This window comes from Episyrphus balteatus, chromosome 1, assembly GCF_945859705.1.
Source record: "Episyrphus balteatus chromosome 1, idEpiBalt1.1, whole genome shotgun sequence".
Classification (NCBI taxonomy): domain Eukaryota; kingdom Metazoa; phylum Arthropoda; class Insecta; order Diptera; family Syrphidae; genus Episyrphus; species Episyrphus balteatus.
The window spans coordinates 102,199,604-102,223,801 of NC_079134.1; the positions used below are offsets into that span (position 1 = coordinate 102,199,604).

The 24,198-nt window shown below is 30.5% G+C and overlaps 1 protein-coding gene across 3 annotated transcripts in view; it reads right to left on the bottom strand.

Annotated features, from left to right (window-relative positions):
* The window catches only part of LOC129907846 (low-density lipoprotein receptor-related protein 1B), an 81,969-nt gene that overhangs the window by 46,852 nt on the left and 10,919 nt on the right, over window positions 1–24,198 (bottom strand). Inside the window, exons 2-15 of one of the 3 annotated variants that reach the window (XM_055984258.1) lie at window positions 10,656–10,769; window positions 8,794–8,919; window positions 8,608–8,727; window positions 8,305–8,544; window positions 8,002–8,244; window positions 5,092–5,251; window positions 2,357–2,573; window positions 2,117–2,300; window positions 1,731–2,061; window positions 1,468–1,665; window positions 1,219–1,410; window positions 854–1,051; window positions 224–789; window positions 45–162 (exon numbers count right to left, since the gene is read on the bottom strand). In XM_055984258.1, coding sequence (XP_055840233.1) covers window positions 45–162; window positions 224–789; window positions 854–1,051; window positions 1,219–1,410; window positions 1,468–1,665; window positions 1,731–2,061; window positions 2,117–2,300; window positions 2,357–2,573; window positions 5,092–5,251; window positions 8,002–8,244; window positions 8,305–8,544; window positions 8,608–8,727; window positions 8,794–8,919; window positions 10,656–10,769 — 3,007 coding nt within the window. Of the gene's footprint in view, window positions 1–44; window positions 163–223; window positions 790–853; window positions 1,052–1,218; window positions 1,411–1,467; window positions 1,666–1,730; window positions 2,062–2,116; window positions 2,301–2,356; window positions 2,574–5,091; window positions 5,252–7,992; window positions 8,245–8,304; window positions 8,545–8,607; window positions 8,728–8,793; window positions 8,920–10,655; window positions 10,770–24,198 lie in introns of all 3 variants that reach the window. The other 2 variants (XM_055984257.1, XM_055984259.1) reach the window with 2 other exon arrangements.

The following is a 24,198-nucleotide window of genomic DNA, read 5'->3' on the forward strand; positions in this document are numbered from 1 at the left end:
TATTATTATTACAAATAATTATAACAAACAACTGTTTAGCTTACCCACAATGATCTACTCCATCGCAGTGCTCAGTGAATGGAATACAATGTCTATTATCACATTCGAATTCAAGGCACATATCCATTTCTAAAACACTTTCATCGGACCTGTCACCTAATCCTGCAATTGAAGACAATATTTACTTTAAAAATTAAAATTATTAGAATTTCTGTATTCTTACCACAATCCCAGACACCATCTCTTACCCACGTTTCTGGTATGCACTTTCCACTCTTTTCACATCTAAACTCTGTGCTGCTACAAGACTTTGTTTCACAATTCATATGGTCACTTCCGTCCATACAATAAGCAATGGAACTACATAACAATGATCTCTGGAAGCAGCGCACTTTGTCACAAACAAAATGCGTATTTAAATCGCAGTTTTTGGCATGACATTGACCGTTTTCACTATAATCCTCGTCACTCCCATCCACGCAGTCATCGAAACCATCGCATAAATCCTTGTAATTGATGCATTCCTTTGTTCGTTTACAGATAAACCCGGTACAGTTTTTAGCAAATATATCATCGTCATCAGTATCTATTTTTGGTATGCATTGTGTTCCAGTGCCGTTTAAAGAAAATCCATCAGCACAAGTACATACTGGCCCTTTTGGCGTGTTTAAACACATTCCGGGGCATTTCATAATAGCACACTTGTTGGGCTCAATCGGTCCATCCGCTTCTTCAAAAACCTTTAAATTTGTTGTGTGACCACGAACAAGAGCGTATACCTCCGTTAAGCTAGATGAGAAAATAATTATTAGTTTTGTTTTTGTAAAAAAAAATTTATTGTTGAATAACTCACATATTGGCCCCTGTCTCTACCTTATTCGACTGACGAACATTGAATCGCCTTATGCTACCATTTTGATTGTCAACCCAAAAGACAAACCCATTATGAAAGGCAATTGATATTGGGTGATAATGCTCATGACGAAACAGTACAGTTCGTGAAGATCCATCTAAATTTGATTGCTCTATAGTGTTTTCTTTAACATCACACCTTATATAAACACAATTTTTTTTATTGAGATAGATGAAATTAACGTTTTAAAATATATTTAAATTGAAATTTCAGTATTGAGTAGTTCTATAAGCATAAACTAAGCTTTACCTGGAACCATATTTTTATACATAATGGAGAACACTTCAAATACTAATAATACTCACCAATAAAGCTTCTTTCCTTTATTATCTATTGTTAAGCTCAGCGGCCATTTCATAGGCATATTTTTTGTAGACATAACCAAAACAACTTTATGACTACCGTCTAACCAGGATCTTCTTATGGAACCCGCAACGTCACCAAAAAGCCAATGTGACCAATAAATATATCCTTCACTGGGACTTATAGCAATGGACCTAAAAAAGAACAAGTGTAATAAAACAAATAAAAGTGTTTTAAGTATTTAAGTTTACATTGGTTCTCTTTCAGTTGATATTGTTATTGACTGGCTAAGGTTTGAAATTGGTGCTACAGTCAATTGATTAGTTCCACCCCAATACAGATGATTATAGATCTCATCATACGCAATCACGGGAACACTTCCAGGACCTTGTATCAGAAGTTCTCTCGCACTTCCATCGATTTTTTGGCTATGGATTGAATATCTATTTCTAGAAAGTGAAAACAAGTTATTAATAAATAAAGCATGAAGTTATTGTTTTAATTATCTACGTACGGATTAGCCTGTATAAAGTAAACTAGTTTTTCACGTACATTGACATCGAGGCCAACTGACCAGCTGACATTATACATTGGTACCATTGCATCGTGTACATTTTCAATACCTTGTATAATGTCTTCAGAATTGAGGGAAATCGCTGAGATGCAGGACAATCGTTTTTGAGTGTACAATAACATATTTTTATAATGCACATGAATACATTGGGTTTTGTTTACTAGTTTATATCCAGGGGAGCACATACATTGTACCGTCGCAAACATTTTCTTCCAAAGAGGAACACATATTTGACTACAATTGCCGTTGTTTTCACGACATGGATGTGCAACTGAAAAAAAGTTATTTATCATTGGAGACTAGATATAAATATAAATATTGAGTACCTTCAGGCTGTTTCTGTCGATGAAATATTCTAAAATCGTAAGGCTTTTTTACATCTTGTACTATTTGTTCGGCTTTTAGTGTAAACTTGTTCATTGATACTATAAAATTATCAGCCCAAGGAGCAATGTATACAGTATCTTCAAAAATTTCTACTGCATGAATAGATTTCAAGGCTATTAAAGTCTGAAAACAGAGTTGGGAATTTAGAAGAACAAAATCTAATGAATAAAAAAACTTACATCAGAAGTTTTTTTCATTGCCCATCGATTGTTTCCATTATAATCAACTCGTTCAATGAAATCTTTATAAATGTCAATCCAATAGACATGTTCGTTTGCTAAATCAAGAGTTACCCGGTTGGGATAATACATTGCCGCAGACACTATCACAGTTTGATTTGTGCCATCTAAATTAGCACGACTAAGGCTAGGACTCCAATCTGCATAAAATATTAGTCTGTAATTACAAATTAAAAATAAAAAAAATAAATATGAACTGAGAAAACATTTTTTGCAATCTTTATATAAATAAAAGCATAAAAATGCCTACATGCAAAAAAATAATAAACCACTGCAAACAACAACAACATTAAGCCATCACATCATTCACCATCATCACACAAAAAAATAAACAACAACAGGATCTACCACTGCAATAACGGTTTCTCAATGAGCAGCAAAAACAAAACATCATCCACCGGTGGTAATCATAAAAAAAAATCTTGTGCCGCGTTGTGTAAAATGGTAATGAGCGCAATGAGTAATATTTCCATTCCTTCCTCCTTCTTTCACAATTAGTTTTATACAATTACTGTGTTATTGTGGGTAGAAACTCCTCTCGCAGTCCCACAGCCTTTATCAATCTGAATCGGATATATTATTGAGTGCGTTCACGCACGCATAGATAGGCTAGCCAAGATAGCTAAGTATCCGATACGTCTGTGAACACGAATCAGCTGTTCAACAAATCTTTACCTTTGAAATTTTTTTTCTTGTCAACACATGACGAAAAGCTGTGATGATTTAACATGGGATTACAACACAAAGGTATCCGGATACCTTAAGATGAGTACGTGAACGCACCCATTGATTGTCTTGCTAAATATCCATCAGCAAAAATTGTCACTGAGGCACAATTTCAATTCAATTCAATTTAGTTTATTGAACTTGTTATTTACAATTGACTTAAAATTAACTTATTTCTAAGATACATTGGTTGATATAAAATTTTGTTGACACAGAAGGGGCCTAACCTTATACAATGACTAAGTTATAAAATATAAATAAATATTATACATGGATAAACTTAATTTGAAAAGTCTGCTGACTAGGTTGTCCTCGGGGGCTGAGGCACAATACTAATGACAATTTGTTTTGTAAAGTTCCAATTGGAATTTAGGTAATTGTCCGAATATAGTTATAGAGATAGTTTTGAGTTTTGGTTTTTTAATTCAGGGTCGATTATGCCAACGTTCGACTGCTAAGATCTAATTACTGTGACGTCAACATTTATAATGTACAAAACAGGCCAGCTGTTCTGACACTGAGTGAAACGCGGATTGTTCTAAATTTAAACTTTTAAACTTTCGGCATACCAGCTTCAACTACAATACAGTCCATAAGCGAATCATTCATACGTGTTTTATTTATCGGAGCCCCAATATGGGCAGTAATTCAACTTCAAAGGATTGTTTCCCTTTATCTTCGCATAACTTTTGATTGGTATTGAGAGAAAATTATAAATGAAAGTAAAGTTTATTTTAATTGCGCGGGTAATTGTTAATACCTAAATCGTTTTTCAAAGAATATTCTTTTTTTATTCTTTAATTAAAATGCATAAGTTATGTTCAACTTTGTGAAATTTCAAACTAGGTCCGAAGTTTGTTTAATGTTTCACTTAAATATTTATGTATCTTTCCAGCGAATGGCCCTTTAAGCTATTCATTATGTAGTTTAGAAAGGAACTAAGAGGAATAACTTCATTTTAAAATTAATATTAAGTTTATAATTGTAGCTTTTGAAAAAAGCCGTTGTTTTTTAATAATTTTTTTTTTGTTTTAAGTATTTTTTTTAGAAAATTGCCCCTCCCGCCAAAACGGGGGAACATTGACCCCCCCTCCCAAAGTAAACAATGATTGTATTTAACCCCTCTACAAAATCTCATTATCAGTTCTTGGTGCTTAAGTTATCGTACTTTCCCCTCAAATACTTGAGTAAAACTAAAAATGCGAAAAAAAGATAGATTAAAATGGCCATACTTCGGTTAATTTTCAATGAAAAAATTTAGTGAGCACAGCATTTTGAAGGAAATTTAATCTTCTTTTTTTCTTTTCTTTGGAGCAATGTTTATGTCTATCTCAAACCAAAAAAATTTACAACTAAAAAAACTCAAAAAATCGATTTTTTTGATATTTTTTTGTATGATTGTTTCGACTATTGTGGTATGGAAATTTTTTTTTTCAATTTTTAAAAAACATTATTCCAATAGGAAATTTAATTCTCTACAAAAAGTTTTTTATATCAAAATGTTGCTTGGTTTACGAGGCATAATGAAAAAACCAAAAAGGGGGCTTTTGCACCCCTATCTTCAGTTTCCACGCTCTCATTTAATAGCACTCCGCGGTTTTATCTTCTTTTATAACCCATTCAACGATTCCTGCAATAAAAACCCGTGAACGTCTCAGTTCCTTATTACCCTGTTTTTTTTTTTCGACATAATCAATAGCCTACTTAGTGATATTTGAAAGTTACTTTGAGGTTCGTAGTACGTGGAACTTAATCATTTATTTTGTACTTAAATATTTAAGTTTAAATAATTTTAAGCGCACATTTTAGGCGATTTACTATTTTTGAAACCTTTTAAAGTAACATAAATGCTAAAATTATTCTCTGAATTTAGAATCGTCTTAGCGAAAACAAATAAAATAATGTATCAATATAGTAAGAGACCTTTTTTAAATCTCATTTTAACTTACCCTTTTGTTGGATCCAATACCATTGATGCAGGCTTTTGTACACTTTTTAAAATAACGTTGCAGTACTGCATATTGTTTGTGCACATAAATATCAATCCAGGTTCATTGCTGAGAAAATACCAATTTCCTGAGATCCAATCCAGGCTTATTTTGTCAATAACTTGAAAAAAAAGGTATTTGATCAATATAAAGGAGGAATAAATAAAATTTAAATATTTTATGATAATTCAGAAGCGATGATAAACCCTTAGCCACATGGAGACAAAGAAAATTAAAGCTTAATATTATTTATTTGTTCATACACACAAATAAAAATGAATACATATAATGGTCTTCATTGTAGTTGTAGATTTAATTATCGACATTCGGTTGATTTATTGTTAAAGGAAATTGCTCATTTGAAAATTATTCCAATTTCTGCCTTATACGTAGTATGTATATAGTAGGTACGTATTAATTTTTAGCTGACATTTTTTCTCGTTTTTTTTCACTTATTTGCTGTGCTTTAATTGTGATAAAAAATATCATGAGAAACATTTTCTTGAAAATAAAAATGTGATTTTCTAGCTGGAGCTGTGCATCACTTAGGTTAATTTCTTGATTAACTTTTAGCTCGGCAAAATATCAAAAAAAAAATTTCGATGTACATTGATTTTTAACCCTTGTAGATTGGTAAAGCTAAAATATGTGTCTCTATACTTAACTGTACGGCCGAAGTTGAGTTCCAGGTAGAATTTATGGGCATTCCTAGCGAGGCGGGTATTGCGGTTAAAACTCTTTAGGAATGCAACTAGCAACTTTACTAGAGCACTGATTATAAAAAAGCGATAAAAGAATGAAAGGCAGGTGACATTACGACAATGTTCAAGAGAATCTATTGATTCAGTTATTGCACCATCACCAATCAGTTTAAATGCTCTGTGTTGTACCCTATCTAGTAGTCGCAAAGATGTTTGGGAAGCGCCTGGCCAAATGTGTGAATTATACTCTAGTTTAGGACGGACGACGTAGGCTTTATAAATTGAGGCCAAGTCTGAAGGTGTGCAAAATTTCCTGCACCCTTAAAGAAAACTTAAGCATTTAGCACCATTTTTGGCAGCTTGAAATATGTGGTCGTTCCAAGGTAGATCAACATTAACACATACCTAGTACTGACAGCTTTTCGGTTTCATTAATGCATTGGGTTTTTCGAAGCATTGAATTCTACTCGGTTTTCGCGTCCCTATTTTACAATGCTGTCGAGATCAGAACTCAATGAACTTATCATAGGCAACCGTTCGAGCTTTTTATCCGAAGAGCAGGGACGTGAAGTAGGAAATGAATATGAGAAACTAAGGGTTGAGTCGTCGGCGAAACAACTCACTGGATTATTAGTTTTTGATAAGAGAACATTTATGAATATAAGAAATGATGTGTTTTGTGTCATCAAATTTAACGACATTCCACCATTTTTTTTCGTAAGCAAACAACCTCAGACCAATACAAACATAACCGATACATAACCATAACCCTCTGCAAAAAATAAGGGGACTTTTCTTATTATTCTGAAATAGTTTTTTTTCACTTAGGAACTTGATGAACGAAAAACCTTAATTAACAAACGCCTTTATGTACATATACAAATGCCAAAATCTTATGAATACCGATCCAGGCAACATCATCTCAAATCTGTTCAAATTTTTAAAATAGTTTTATTCATTTTTCCATTTTCATTACATAAATCCTTTCTCAATTTCTTTACATGACACTTGATGTCCCCCTTTTTGTTTTATCTTTCTTTTTTCTTCAGTTAATTTTTAAAGAGTGAAGCTGATGATGGCATGTAAATCATACTTCGGTAAGCATATTTATAATTTTTTGTCATTTAAATGCATATTTATAAATGGTTTTTTATCATTTAAATAAAAAAATTTGTACAATTTTAAGTAAAATTTAATTTTGTGTTCTTATTTTATTTCTTCTTCTTTTAATTTGAATGACAATTGATTAACAAACTGTTATCTTTAAGACACCAAAACTTAACTCAAAAACATAAAAAAAATCTTTGAGAATCATTTCTGTTTCCATGTTTAAAACAAGGAACATTCCCAGGAAAATTTTCATTCACGATAGCCCCCAAGGCAAAATTCAAAATCGAACGACTATAACTGATTCCATTCATTTGATGCGGAGATTATTTAGATCAATTCAGAAAGTTGTCTGAAGAAAATTCGAGAGTCGTTTATAAAAAATTTTGGTTCAGTGCTCAAAAAAGTTACAAATATTAAATTTCATAAGATTTATTTTTACTCAGTGTCTCCACCAGTAAATAAATAAAGTTTCTTTTAAAATTTTATTTTATTTTAGATAGCGCTTAAGGCCCGCTTAATTCAAGTTCTCTTCGATAGAAGGTCTACTGCTTGTCTATAACTAAAAGAAAAAAAATATTCTTTTAGATCTATCACTTTGTAATTTTTTTAAAACATACATATAAACTGAAATACTGTGGATGATCCGTCGAATCTATTTAGAAGGCATTAAAAAAAGCATGAATTGAAGCAAAAACTGTTTGCAAAAAATATGGTTTGTAAATCATGAATGGAAATTTATAAAATGATTGATCATCTATTCAGATTCAAATAACACACATATACATTTATGTATTGAAATTATATAACAGTTTTTATTTTAAATGAACTTAAAGTGTGTCGTTGGATGCTTTAAAAGGCGAAGTTAAGAAATGATTATGAAGCTTTCGCTAGTTTTTTGTGAGAACTAAAAATATTTGTTTTTAACTTGAAGGGTCACTTCTCTGTCTGCGTACGTTGTTCTGATTGTTATTTCAAGATATTGCCGTTTTGTATCCTGTGACTAGAACTTGAAGTTTAAGAAATACAATTCTGCAAATTCCACAAAACTCACTGTTCGTACTCGTTATAATTTTTGGCATTGGCATTAACCAATTATCTGTCAAATTATCAATCTTATGACACCGCATAGAAATTTCTGTCCACGCTGTTGAATACATTGCACAAAGGGTACGATTTCGATGCCAAATTTCAATTGCAGATACATCCGAACTGAGATATCTTCCCAGAGACTCTCCTGTTGTTGAAACTCGCTGTATATCGTGTTGTGTAACAAATACCAATGATGCGTTCTCGTTTTGAGGTACTATAAGGGATAAGATTTCATTTAAAATCAAAATGGAGACAAATTTGAATATATTTTTACCATTAATACCAATACAACGGTTTTTCTTTCTCATGTATCCAGACACACAAATGCATTCATATGAACCAGGTGTGTTTCGGCACTTCTGGTCACATGCTCCTTCTATTAAACACTCGTCAAAGTCCTTGCATTGTGTACCTATAGGTTCCTGGCCAGGAGGACAAAAACATTTTGGTCCATTTATTGTAAGCTTGCAATTAAATGAACAATTCATTGCACTGCAGAGTTTCTCTTCAGTCTCTTTAATTGAGAATAAACAAAATTAAACCAATTTATTGACAATGCATAGAATTCAGAGCTTACCACAGTTGTATTCATCACTATCACAATCCCAGTGTCCATCACAGAACTTGGAAATGTCTAAACAAACCCCATTTTTACATTCACTCTGGTAAGAGTGACACTTTGGAATGGCATTATGACCTTTAGAGAGAATTTTATTGTTAAATCGTATATTCTTTATTATCATAAAAGAGTCTTTAATATTACAATTGCTTTCATCTGAGATATCGCCTTCACCACAGTCGTATTCCCCATCGCACATCCAATTGTTTGGAATGCATTTATGTGACTTCGTACAAGAGAATTGGCCCTCATTACATTTAGTTGCATTGGCTGAAAATAAAATATTAATTTTAATATAAACGAATAAAAAATCGAAAAATTTGTGAAATTATTTCCAACTCTATAAACCCTAAATTTTATATTAGGGTCGAAATTAAAAATGGAAAATCTGTCAAATCATTTTAAATGGCGACTTTAAATTAAAAAGAGAGTGAATAAATTGGGCCTTAGAGAAATGTAATGTAAATTGATAATATTAAATAAAATAGTGAAGTCATAAAAAATGATACAAGAAAAAGCCTACACAAAATGTAAACGCGCCGATACGAGTTCATTGTTTAAAAATAACGAATCTTTATATTATTATTTCTCAAATATTTATTTATTCAAAGTTCAAACCCACTGGCCAATCATCAACAGCCCTGTTCCTTTGGGAGGTGGCAAAGTACTACTAGTAGTTAACTAGCGATTTTCAATGGAACTAATGGAACGAATTCTATACAAATCGTATCTACTCGGGAAGAAGAGCATGAGTAGATGATAGTACTAGATTAACCAAAACATCTACTAGTAGTAAACTACTACCTCCAATGGAACAGGGCTAATAGCAACACCGACGTCATTCATCGGAAAGTTAGGTACGCTCGATGGATTTTTGACAGCTCGCTGTGACGTCATCACCCTCTTACTCAGAATTAAGGTCTAACTACATTGGCTTTAAAAGTGAAAAAGAATAAAAGTTAAAACTTTCAAACGTACTTTTTAATAGTTTTTCCTAATGTAAAACTTAAACAAAATGATGCAGAAAGCTTAGCTTGTGGTTTAAAAAAACTATTTGTATTCTCTTTTTCACAAAAAGTGAGAAACAAAATATTTTTACTTTAAAAAAAAAAAAATTGGTGAATGAAGTTACGGCTTGAAACAGAAGAAAAAAATTTTAACAACACATTTTGGAACTTTTAATTTAAAATACAAAATTTGGTTTTTTGAATATGTATCTCTCAAACGTAGAGTGCAAAAACGATGTTTTTTTGTTTGTATCCACTTCTCCATTTTTGAAAAAATATTTGAGGCTATGAGAGCAATAGTGGCGTATCCACTTTTTTTCAAAAATGAGTTTTTCATAAAAACTTGGTATCTTAATATGTCTACTTTAATACAAAAATAGATTTATGCAGCTTGATACACTCAGAACAAGATGGCACTCAAAAAAGTGTTGTTTTAAAAAATCATGTATCTTAAATCTCTGGTAGCTCAAAACTTCATTTTGTGGCTTACGCCACTATTGTTCGCATAGCCTCATTTAGGATTAAGCGTTTTGTAGTTGGGTTGGAAAATGTATTTTCCGTCGGCTTTGTTGGTCGTATTAATTATTGCAATGAAACAATAAAGTTACATTTACTTTCCCGACGTTTGGGCAGGGGTTAAACGTTTTGGACAATTTTTTTTTTTTTTCATTTTTAAGTCTTCCTATAAAAAAAGAGAATTTGCTCTAAATTTTTTTTGAAGGGTGGACAAACATGGACAAAAAGTGGATAAACAATTAAGACAAGTTTGGTTCAAAGATTTTGGGGTCGCAGTTCTGATTTCGCCGAGTTCAATGTTTCAGTTTTGTTTGATGAATATGGTATACTCAAAAACTAAAACGGACTTTTTTTTAACAGCAGTTGTTTCTGTGTATCTTCGATTATCTCAAAAACTAAGACATTTATTCATCTAATAATAATAATGTTTGTGTACAATTTCAATAAAAATCAATTTTTCGCTGCAGTACAACATTAACTTACCACACTCAGGAGGTTCATCAGATCTATCAAAGCAATCGTATTTCGAATCACATTTCCATCTCATCGGTATACAATTACCATCGTTACAAGTAAAATACGAAGGGAGACAGATTTCTACAAACAAACAAAAAAAAATAAATTAAAATAAATTATAAGAAAAAAAGAATATAAATACAAAAATATAAAATCACAAAGAGAACAATAAATTACATAAGACATAAAATGCACAACTGGATCGCACGTAATTGCTCTTATAGTTCAAAGTACATAATTATAAGTTAAACGTTGGTTAAATATAAGAAATCAAAAAATCAAAAATTAAAACCTCGAATTTTTCGAGGAAGTGGTGATAATAAAAAGGAACTTTGAAATAATGAATGGACATAAGCAGGGATAGCATGTTGTGGACTTAAAAATCAAAAAAAGGCAAAATAAAACACCCAAAAAGGCATAAAAAGGCATTTATCCAAACAAACAATAAAATATAAAAAATAATAATGTAAGTATTGAACTTCCATAAATTTTTTGTTAAATTATCAAGCAATGAGCGCCTGTGATAGTCCCTTAACAGCTGAGCTGAAAGATTTCTCTACATGTGCAAAGATGTAGATTGCTATAATAAGTCACTAAACATCACCCACATCATTATTTGAAGGGAGCTCTGGGTTTGCGTCCCTTCTTATAATGCAATTTATTTGGTCTATTCTCTCAATACCTTTTTTTCGCAGAAAGAAACAGATTTGAAATTGTTGTCACTATCCCTTTTGCTGTTTCTAAGTTAATCTTGATTTTTTTTTTTTTTTTTAAATCTAGAAAACTTTGTTATTTTTTCTTTCCCTCTTTTGAAACCTGACACTCACCGGCACAGTAAATCGAAACTATGAAAAAGTGGTCATGGGGCGGTAACTTCTGATCTAATGAACGGATCCTGGAACGGTTTTCGCTATATTGCTTCTTGAAAATCATATAATTGAATCTAATAAAAAAATTACAAAAACTTTTTAGTTCCTTAATTTGTTTTTACTTAAAATTGCAGTTAACATACAAAAATTACCAAATCTTTATTGTACTACAAATAAAATTAATATTTTACGTTGCTGTCTTATTTATCAAGTAAAAAAAAGCGTCTTCAATTTTGTTTAACAGTCTTTTAAAAAACCGATTATTTGCATACAAAAAATTATTAAGAACAAAAACTACCTTAAAAATGATTATCATGTCTTATGTAAATGTGAACCTATGTTTTATTAAAAAATGAATTGGTGTTATTATGAAAAATCAACATAAACATAAATAATCATTTTTATCAAAAAAACAAAACCGACTTCCATGGATCAAAACTGGGTTTTATGGTTTTTCTCATAGTTTCTATAGCAATAACGACGAAATTGAAATGGCACCAGCTTTCCAATACAAAAAGAATTATCAAAATTGGTTCCCTCAGTCCAAAGTAAGGTAACAAACATTAAAAAAAAATACAGACGAATTGAATACCTCCTCCTTTTTGGAAGTCGGTAAAAATATGATAAAATATTATTATTGCCAACTTAGAAATGAAATGAAATGATGGATTCCGTCAAAAAAAAACAAAACAAAATAAGATATACCTACTTATACACTAAAATTATTTTTCAAAAATTCATTTTACAGCTTAATATAAAAGACAAGTAGCTAGTAATGCAAACAAAAATGTACAATCTGCATATGAGCGACCAACGAATGAATGAACGAACAAATGAAATTGTATATATTTTTAAAACAAATTTATCAACAAAAAACTGGATTAAATAGTAATCTTACTTAAGTTTAAATTTTTTAAAAAACCAAAAAAAATTCGTTTTATTTTCTTAAATAAGAACAATTCAGAGAACAAATTGTTTATATGACAAATTTTAATTCGAAACCACCAATTTGTTTTTTTTTTTTTTTTTTCTTATTTTAAGCTAACCTAGTACGCATCTGAAGCGAAACAAAAATGTTTCTAAGCCTCCAAAGTCAGCAACGAAAGTCAAAATTAATTAAATAAAGTCAATAAATTATAACTTGAAAATAGTTTTGAAGACAAAAAACTGGAAATAAAAATTCACAAGGCGCAAAATTCTTTTGGACCAAGAAATTTGACCTGAAAAAATATTAGTGAAAAATTCAAAGTTTTATGTTTTATTTGGGCTTTAATGATCTTGATCTCCAAGTATTCAAGTACAGGTAAGAATGTCGTTTGTCGAGTTGGTGTGCTGTGAAACGAAAAGCATAGCAAAATTTTTCGTTCTGTTGTTTTTTTTATACAAATTTCCGTTTCGCTTACTTACTTACTTACTTCAAGAAAATATCTTAAAAAATGAGCCAGATATAAGAGTATGAAAATTTCTAAGAAAAACATAATTTTTTTTCTTGTGAAATAGTGGGGACTTGAGACTCTGTATCTTGGAAACTAAAACATTTTCATAAAAATAACTTGTGGATTATGAAAGAAGGGACTATAATCTGTCCAATCCAAAAAAAATTCGTACCATAAACGAAAAAAAAAAATTACCCCATGACCGGAATTTTGTACTAGACGATCCACTGTGCGCTGGTTGCCGGCTACGCAGGAGAAATTAGGCAATTAATAGTCGGGATGGCACTCAAACAAGTGACAAAGATCTTTTCACTCTAATTTTTTTGTTAAGCTAATTATTCAACCCTATTGAGAGCTTTCGACAAAAAAAGATTTTACCCGGAAAACATCGCGACATAATCGACAGTTCTTTTCTCAAATAAATTCTCGTGACCAAAGTAAGTGTTTTCTTAATCACCGTTAAGTGGTATCAACTATGCAGATAGAGCGTTACTGTAGAACAATATTTTTCTTAGAATATACCTAAGAATCACCCCCTAAAATGCCGTTATCTTATTCCGGGACACCCTGTATATTTGAATTTTAATCGTTATCCCGCAAATTAAAAGTAGATGTGCTTTCTTCTACAGCCTGCGTTTCATGGTTTCGTATGAGTTGTTTTGATTTTTAAATTGGCAAATTTTCATAAAATTTGGTGCAATGATTTTTGCGTTATTTCAAGATGTTTTTTTTTTTAATTTGTACACAAAAAATTAATTTCAAAATAATATTTCGTGTTTTTAATAGACTCGTACAAAATTTTCGAATAACATAAGATACTTTTTTGAATATATTACACATAGATCTGCTATCTGAATTGAAAGTTTATACAATATTTTGTGGGATTCTTTGTAAGCGATTCTTTTCGAGTTTTGTTTGCTAAGTATATATTAAAGTTAGGTATAAATTATTATTCTAAGCGTTTTAAAAAATATTAACTTACGTTTTTAATAATTATCTTCTCAATTATTGTAGCTATGGAAGTGAAAAACTGAAACTGCATCGGTTATTTTGAAATTTACTGACGTTTGACAGATGTAAAACCCAAGTGATACCAAGTAAACCAAAATTAAAAATGATCTCAAAACGATCACCTTACACAGATGGAAAATAGTTGACTATCAAATTTGATAATAAAAAATATGATAATCAAATATCATTTTAGCCGATTCCACCCCTGATCAAGAATATTCTTGAAAACTTTCAGATTGATGTTTTTATTTCATGTGGCTTGACAACCAAGGAACGGATTTTCCTAACTTTGCCCTTTGCGTTATCGTACGAAAGTATTCCCAATACAGTCGACCTCCCTCTAAGTCCGATTTCCCTCTAACTCGAACAAATTCTTTAGGTTCTTGGACTGTTTTCAATCACTCTAAGTCGAATTCATCTGTACATGTAGCTACAGCCTAAAGGCGTAGACGGATTTTCTTTAAATTAGGTACAAATGTTTTTTTTCGTAATTTACAAGGTTGTTTTTATTTTGTTTTTTTTTTTTTTTTTTTTTTTTAATATGTATCTCGCTCAGTACGTGTAGGATGTAGGTACTCCATACAAAATTTTCGAGTTTTTGCAATTTTCTCGAAAATGGCTCTAACGCTTTTGATTTAATTTAATACACGTATTTCTAACATAACTGCGTTTTTAGTTTTTCTCAAAAATTACGTAGGTATAATGGGAATGTTGTGTTTCGTTTTTTTTTATCACTAATGTTTTCAGTTATTACAATTTTCTCAAAAACGGCTCTAACGATTTTGAATAACCTTTGCATACGTAATATTCAAAGCAATTCCAATAAAACTGCATTTTTGGTTTTTCTCAAAAAGCCAAATAATACAAAAAAAATTGTTATGGAACAAAAATTTGGTCTTCATATCCGCTCTTCCCTTAGAGGCCACTCTTATAATCTACAAGTAAACTAACATGAAAGTGCTTTGAACTGAACGTACGACCCAGTCGTGCATTTTAGTTTTTGCAGAAATTCAATTCAAAATTCACTGTAAATAGAAAATTGTATGTAGGTAAAATCTTTTGACGTAGGTACTACATTTCCAAACTCCTTCTAGAGTTTTTTTTTTCATTTTGTTCATTTTAAACCTATCCCATTTCCCGTTATACCTCAAAAATTAGTAATAAAGAGTAAAAATGGCATTCTCAGGCATTTGCCTTGATTATGTTATCAAATATATCTATGTATATATTTTCGTTAAACTTAAACCTAGCCAATAACATACAAATGATATCTATCTTTATTTATTTTGACAACCCAATTGAAGGTATCAAATAACTAAAATAAATAATCTTTCATAACATCAATAGTTTTCAATTACTAAGTTGTTATAAATACGCGCAAGTAAACAAAAATTGTCAAATCTTTCACACATCTTATACGTACAAGTATAATGAAAAATAAAATTTGAAACGGAAGACTTAATTGAAACCTAGAGCTCTTGACGAAGAGGGGCATCATCAAGAATTATAGTGATGATCATCGCTGTTGGGTTTGTATGTATATTCATCTCAATATTAAATGAAGCTCAATTTAATTTGAAGCAACAATGCTACTGTCAACTAGCCGGCAGAGGCATTGCCGGCATAATAAAGCTACCAATCCGTATCCATTAAATACAAAAAAAACTTTATCTATAAAATTGAGGAATGCTTGTTGAAACTCAAAATATTCAATTATTTATTATATCAGGGGCAGCCCTTACATAGATGAAAAAAAGCTGGGCGATTGACTTATAGTGTCCGAGTGCCTACTATGAGCTGGTTTTCGTTTAGCTCACATTAGGGCTGTTTTTTGGCAAATCTATCCGCAGTAGGATTTCCCAAATATCAAAACTGAATGAAAATTTATAGAAACGAACCAAGAGAAAGGAAAACGTAAACTTATACACCGCGTAAAAAATCTATCCGCAGCTTGGTTAAGCTTCTATTCCTATCGGCAGCTACGTGTTGTTTTCGTAATACATGTAAACGCCAACTGCTCATACGGATAACTATGCCAAAAAACACAGCTCTTCTTTGTAGGCTATTTTGATATAACCTATCAGGATATAACAAAATATAACTATGTATAGGCTACAAAGAATAATAATTTTATTTGACAATCTTTTTGAAGTGTTAAATGCAAAATCACATTTTATCCGTTTGTGAAGTACATCACAAGGATGAAACTTTTCGAAATATATGAAAGACCTAATTACGAAAAAAAAATTCATTCCAGGCTTAGAACGATCACGTTCCATAAAAATTTGCCTTTACCGTGTTTATGGAGGTACCTCTGACCTTGAATTATAATACCAGTTTATGATATACACAATAGGGCGTTCGTTATTTAGGTTTTTTTTCGAGAATCAAGTTCCTAAGTGGAAAATCTGTTTCTAAATAATAAAAAAAAAATGCCTGACTGAACCCCTGGTCCTAGAAAAATGGTTTATACCTTTTTGAAAACGTTGTTTAATGTAGACAAGAACCTCATCAAAAATATTTCATTTAAGTCTATATATCTAAAAAAAAAAAATGGCCTCATAAGTCAACACATACCTATTTCAAATGAGAAAAAACTTTAACCCTCTTGGGGCGCCATCTAGTGTCAAAATAAAAATCTGAAAAAATTAGGGCATTTTTTTTTTTTATTATTTAGAAACAGATTTTCCACTAAGGAACTAGATTCAAAAATAACGAACGCCCTAATACACATGTATACTTTTGTGACACTGTAACTCACTTGAATGGAAATACAAGTTTTGCTCAAGATTGAAAAAATTGGCGTTGTGGTGAGGTATCTATTTTTGTTTTTTCACAGTTTTATTGCAGCCAATACCGCCCTCTTATATTTATTATACAAGGTGTCCCAAAAGTTAACGTCGAAACGAAAACGGTAGATAGGGAAGGTGGTGACAGTTATCAGAAAAATAATTAAAAAAATCGCAGCCATATATTTTGTGAGATATGGGCATTTGAATAAAAGTCGAAAAAATGGTCACCCTGTGACGGTTTTTTATGTGCCGTGACTACAAATCTTAATTTTTCTCATTATTTTTTTTTGTTACGGAACCTTGAATAACCCTGCTACTAAATGCATTCAAAAATTTTAACTCAGCTGCATCAGTTTTAAAGGAAAAAATACTTTTTTTTCCCAACTAAGTACTAAAAAATTTTACATGACTCTAATTCAATGAACCGTAGTATAAAAAAAATGCACTACGATGTTTTGGCAAGTTACCTTAAAAGTTAGTGTGTTCAATTCTCTTTTCAAAATGGTATAACATTGTTGAGAATATTCCATAAATAACCGAAGATAAAATTTATTTTCTTAAGAAATCCGACTTAAATAAAATAAATTTTATCTCGGTTATTTATGGAATATTCTCAACAATGTTATACCATTTTGAAAAGAGAATTGAACACACCAACTTTTAAGGTAACTTGCCGAAATATCGTAGTGCATTTCGTTTACACTACGGTTCATTGAATTAGAGTCATGTAAAAAATTTTAGTACTTAGTTGGGCAAAAAAGTAATATTTTCTTTAAAACTGATGCAGCTGATTAAACATTTTTGAATGCATTTGGTAGCAGGGTTATTCAAGGTTCCGTAACAAAAGAAAATAATGAGAAAAATTAAGATTTGTAGTCACGGCACATAAAAAACCGTCACAGGGTGACCATTTTTTCGACTTTTATTCAAATGCCGATAACTCACAAAATATGTGGCTGCGATTTTTTAATTATTTTTCTGATAACTGTCACCACCTACCCTATCTACCGTTTTCGTTTCGATGTTAACTTTTGGGACACCCTGTATGTATTTATAAATAATATTCCATCAACAAACAAACTTTGTAGTCGAAGAATGATAATATTTTTAATAATTCAATTCAATTGTATTCAATAATTCTTTTCAAAAGTACATCAGGCGCCAAGTTTTGGCCAGCCCATCACTGATTTGTCATTAGTACTAAAAAGAACAGATAATGCGAATGGAAAATTGAATTGAATTACAAAACTATGAATTCAATAAACAAAATATAACAGTAACTTAACTACGATCATTAAGAATATTTTTGATAACACCTGTTAGTGCGGTGATAAAATAAATAAAATTCAAAGCATGAAACAAATTTATTCGCGTCAAAATATACATAAGTGTTGTGCAAAAAATATTATAAATAATTACACTGCACAGTGTGTCGAGCCCATACAAAAGTTTATCATAAATACTTGCAGCTAAGTTTTTGGAGTTTTAATATCTTTTTTTGTGTTTTTATGGCAGGAATAGAAAAAAAATTACAAATTAACAAATTAAACAACCTATTACTTTTTTTTAGTATAATTTATGAAATTAACATTTATTGAAGAAGCCACTTGTGAGCAAAATTAATTTTTTTTTATATATATAAAAAAATATACTTTTCGTAAGGTTTTTGGTGTGCTGAACTCGAATCCGAAGTCAGAAAAATTCTATCATATCACGTTTTTGAAATATTCACGTTAGAAAATCTGAAATGTCGTTTTTTAACAGTTTTTGAGGTTATGTTCTTGAACGTGGTGATTTATTTTAAATAAATTTGTGACAGTTTCTAAAAGAACTAAATGTTTTCTTTTAAAGCCCGTTTAAATCTTTTCAATATCTTTTTTCTACTTTGAGAAATCTTAAGTTGAAGTCAACTTGTTTTGTTTATCTTCTCTATACAAAAAAATCGTATGTTTATTTGCGTTTCATAGCAAATCTCGAATAGTTTTTTGTCAATCGCTTTCAAATTTTGAAATAACGTTTTATTTGCATTTTCGTAAATTCTTATATCGATGAGGTTGGTAAATACGCTATAATACACAGTAGAGCAAGGCCGGGTCAAGTAATTATATTAAAAATTTAGTATGCAGAAAAATATAATTTTTTTCTCGTTGAAAACAATATTTAATATATTTTTAATTACATAAACAGCTTTTTGTTACTTGTGTATGGCTAAAAATTATTAAAAACATCGATTTTTTCATTTTTGTGATCCCCTTGAAGATGTTTCTCAAAAAATGAATTATTTTGAATACTTGACTCGTAGCACATAAATGTGAATATCACTGGTAATCGCAAACAGAAGCAGACCAAACTTTGCCAATATTAAGTAAAGGCCTAAGGAAAAATAATATAAAAAAATTATCGATATGATTTTATATGTTTTTTTTTTTAATTAAGTTTAAAAATTAATTTTTTTTTTTGGCCATATATCAAAGAAATTTTAATAACTCATATATAATTTTATAAATTTAATTTTTTTTGTTATACGTTTTACAACAACACTCAAATAAACAAAATAACATTAACAAAATTTTTCAAACAATTACCAAACGTGAAATATACACTCTCAAAGATTCCCATAAATTCCTCAAAATATTTTCGATTTCCGAGGTACTCATGTTTCGGAGCTTATTTTGAATACATAACCTGGGTTATTTTCTAAGATAAATATGTTTTCATATGAGTTGACACTTCTAAATTATATTTTAATAGCAAAAATATTAATTTTTAACAAAAAAAAAAGTGATTTATCTTAAGGGGACGACACACTGTGCACTGTGTTGAAAATAGTGAAACGGCTTTTTTTTTGTTATTTCAATATACCTCCAAAATCTTGATTTTTTTTTTGCGTAAAAAACGTTTTATTCAACCTTCAGCTATTGCCACTCTAGCATCGCCAACTTTCAACTGATTTGAGTGTTTTCACTTACACTGGTCAACAAAATTGAACTTTTTTTTGCCACAAGAACCAAGATATACTTTTCTAGAGGTTTTTGATGTGCTGAATCTGAAGTCAGAACAATTTGATTGGCCTCCGCTTTTGAAATATTGCCGTTGTAAAATGCTAAAAAACGTCATTTTGGATGTTTTCGAGGTTATATTTTTATGTGGGGTAATTATAAACAAATTTGTAGCGGTGATTATAAGAATCTCCGATATGTCTTTTAATTCTCGAGATATTTTAAGTTTCATTTAATAAGCCAAATAGAAACTAAATTTAATCTAAAGTTGAAGTTGGTGGTCACAGAATTTTTGGCACAAGAACCAAAATATACTTTTCTAGAGGTTTTTGGGTCGTTGAACCAGAATTCGCAATCATAAAAATTCTATAGTCTCCGTTTTTCAATTATAACCGTTAAAAAAAAGCTTTTTTTGCATTTTATCACGGTAATATTTCAAGAACGAATTTTTCTGATTGCAGATTCTAGAAAAGTATATTTTGGTTTCTTGTGGCAAAAAAGTTTAATTTGGTTTGCCAGTGCTGTTCCGAGTCAAAGACCGCTACTTAAATTTTAAATATTTCGGGCAGAAAATCGGAATGAGGGTAGGTAAAAATCTGGGATTTAGGGTAGGTAAGCCCAAATCCGAGATTTAGCGAAGTAGATTTAGAATGAATCTCGAGATTTATTCTAAATCTACTTAAAAAAAATCGAATCAAAAAATCGAAATTCTCTGAAAATTCGATATTTTCAAATTAGCAAGATGTTTTCTTGTAGGGGCTTAAACGTTCTATAAAAAGTTACTTGGCAGCAAATTAATTGCTTTAACCGTTTAGAAGATAATCGTATTCAAATCGCAATGAATACTTTTCATAAGAAAACTATTGAAATCAGTGGGCATTGGTTTGGATACGAATATCTTCTTAACGGTTAAAGCAATTAATTTGCTGCCAAGGAACTTTTTATAGAACGTTTAAGCCCCTACAAGAAAACATCTTGTTAATTTGAAAATATTGAATTTTCAGTGAATTGGAAATTTTGAAAAGTAAAAAATGTTTTCATATTTTTTTTAACTTTGACCTCGAATATCTTTAGAATGGTTAGATTATTGAAAAAAATTATTAAGACCTTTTTTGTGGACCAATCTGTTTCCTACAAGAAAAAGTCTTGCGCGTTTGATTATTATAATTTTTCAATTTGTTACAAAATTAAGAACAAAAAACGAATTTTTAAAGATTTTCTCGATTTTTGGACCTCAAATATCTATTCAACGGTTAGATAAACGAAAAAAGAGTATGAGATCTTTTTTGTAGAGCGTTCAATTTCCTACAAGAATAATCAAAGAAATTTGCAGAAAAGTCGATTTATAAAAAAAATAATTTTTTTTTTGTAGAAGCTTGATGCAAAAATAAAAAATTTAAAAGCGGAGAACCTTCCCATTAATATAAAGAGCTCATATTTGGTGTGTATATTCTAGAGGTGTCTAGCAATCGATTTTTCGGAGTACCAAATCAACAAAAAAGAATTTCGATTTTTTGACCCACCCTACTACTTATCTTAATCTCGGATTAAAGGTATGTATGAGGAAACATAGTATAAGGGTGAGTTAAGAAAATTAAACTAAAAAAGCTAAGGGATTTTCTTCGGAAAGTTTTTTTGGTTTTCAAATTAGATTCAATTTTTTTGTCATTGTCAAATCAAGCAAAAAGCCCGAAAACCGTTTTGCTCAAAAGCCGGTTTTTTTTGCTCAGTTTAAAGCCGGTCGGTTTAACCGAAAGGAAAAAACCGAAAAAACACCGAAAACCGGTTTCATTAATTACAACCGGCATCATAAGTTCTGTGTCTCTTAATCCACGTTTTAGGGGTGTTATAAAATGTTTATTTCGTAATCAGCGAACCAAGCCATACAAAAAAGTCTTCACCCGAGTATTTTCCGAGTGTTATACAGTGTATGTATAGTATACACATATAGCTATGGGCAGAGAAATAACACAATATTGAGAAAAAAATTCTAAAATTAACATTTTTGTAAAAGATAAAAATAATAAACAAAAATCTCGTATTTTTGCATTTTTCTTAATGTTTTTGAGGTTATTTAAAAAATAATTAAGTAAAAGTTGTAGAATGTAGACCTTTTTATCATCTACAATTTTTGCATATAACTTTTATAGATGAGTCTACTTTTGGAAGAAATTGTAAAAAACACGATATTTAACGCTCACCCACCCCCTTTCCCCCAATCCGTATGGGGGCAATTTATTTTTCCCCTTTCATACCATTTATCCTTAATTTTCCCACCACCCTTATGCTGCTAATACTTTTTTTTTCAAAAGTTATTGGCACTGGTCTACATCCTGTTACCAAATAAAAATCCTATTTTTTTTTCTTTTGGGTTTGCTATATATTTTTGTGTCACGACACCTTTCCATTATTTTCTAATAAAATATCAGTTAAATTTTGGAGATACAAGGCAAGACTTATTCCATGGAAGGAATTTTTTAATCAATTTAATTAATAAATACAGGCATATATTTTATGTATGCATAATAGAGTGACCGCAACTCCCATAGAAAAAAATTTGTTCCATAAAATGTTCCGCCTTTGCAGATTTTTAGATAGCCAAAGTTTCAGCTCGATTGGATAAGTCTAAATGGTGCCGATACTCGCTCAAAGTATCAAAAATCTCTGTTTTTCGAAGAAAATTAGCTCTAGCTCCCAAACAGATGGGGTTATTTTCACTTTTTATTTATTAAATTAAAGGTAGTGTTGTTACACATAATTCAGATGCTGAATTTGTTTAGTTTTACTAAAAAAAAATTGTCATTGTCACTTTCAGTACTTATTTCAAAAAGAACTGAAGTGCAAACTCGATTTAAAATGAAACTTTCCATGCTATAGATTGATGTAAGGTATCTAATCGAAATGCTTCTCGTATAATATATAATAATTTTATCAACAATAGGCACAGAGTAAAATTGATTGAAAAAAAAAGAAACAAAAAGGGCACTTACTGGGGGTTGAACCTGCTATGCCTGGATTGATAGGGGAGCGCTTTAACGTCGGGCTAACTTAATTGTCGTGACAGACTAAAACAAAGCTTAAGATATTCAACGAAGTGTTATGGAATTTTCAGGTTTTAAGCTTTTGATAGAAAAAAAAAATTAAATTTTAGAGAAATAATTTTTCTGTTATAGAAAAAAAAAATTAAATGCAGTTTTCAAATACATATTTGCTGTTTTATTTTTTATGAAGTTTAAGCTTCATAAGTCACGAGTCGTTGGTAGTTCAATAATTTTATTAAAATAAACTCGAACTTTTTGCTAATTTTACTTTTTATATAAAATAAATTAACTTAAAATGAGAGTGAGTATTATTTCTATTGCGTTTTTGTTTTAATATTAAAAGAATAGTAAATAATAGTAAATCCAAAGCTACAGACACATGAAGTTGAAAAATTTGTCACAACAGGGTTAAAAATATTGTAAACAAAGAAACATTGAACTTTTTCAGCCGATTGAAAATAGACACAAGTTTTCTCAAAGAACCTCCAAATCGTCTTTGACCCGAAAACCCGCATTTTAAAGAAGTCTTTAAAAAAGTGCAATCACTTTAAGTCGTAAATGACATGGCAGAAATAGGGGTCAAATTAATAACCGATTTTAATAACATTTTAACTAAAGATGAGGAACAAATACAATATGTACTTCAAGTAGTCAGTGAGTGCCAAAAATTGTATCCTGATGCTTCCAAAACTAATTTACCTAAGTTAATCTCTTGATTAAATTTTTATAGTATTTACTTCATTAATTATGTACTAAAAAATTAACACGATGTTAAGTTTTTACAAATCTGTTAAATGTTTCGCTTTTTTAAATAAAACAGTTAAAAAAAGTTTCATTTTAAATCGAGTTTGCACTTCAGCTCTTTTTGAGGTAAGTACTGAAAATTTAAATTGATGACAATATTTTTTTTAGTAAAACTAAACAAATTTAGCATCTGAATTATGTGTAACAACACTACCTTTAATTTAATATATGAAAAGTGAAAATAACGTGAAAATAACCCCATCTGTTTGGGAGCTAAAGCTAATTTTCTTCGAAAAACAGTGCAAAAACAGAGATTTTTGATACTTTGAGCGAGTGTCGGCACCATTTAGACTTACCCAATCGAGCTGAAATATTGGCTATCTAAAAATCTGCAAAGGCGGAACATTTTATGGGGTTCCCCGACCAAATTTCGAAAATCGATTTCTTGCGGTCACTCTAATGCATAATCTACCTACCCTTATATAATAAAATCTAATCTTAATTATGTAAATACAACTATAGGTTGTTTTTTTTTAATTTTTTTTTTTTACTTGCGATATACAGTACATTCTCCATTAACGCAACTTATTAAAACAAGGGTGGTTGCAATGACCGCGG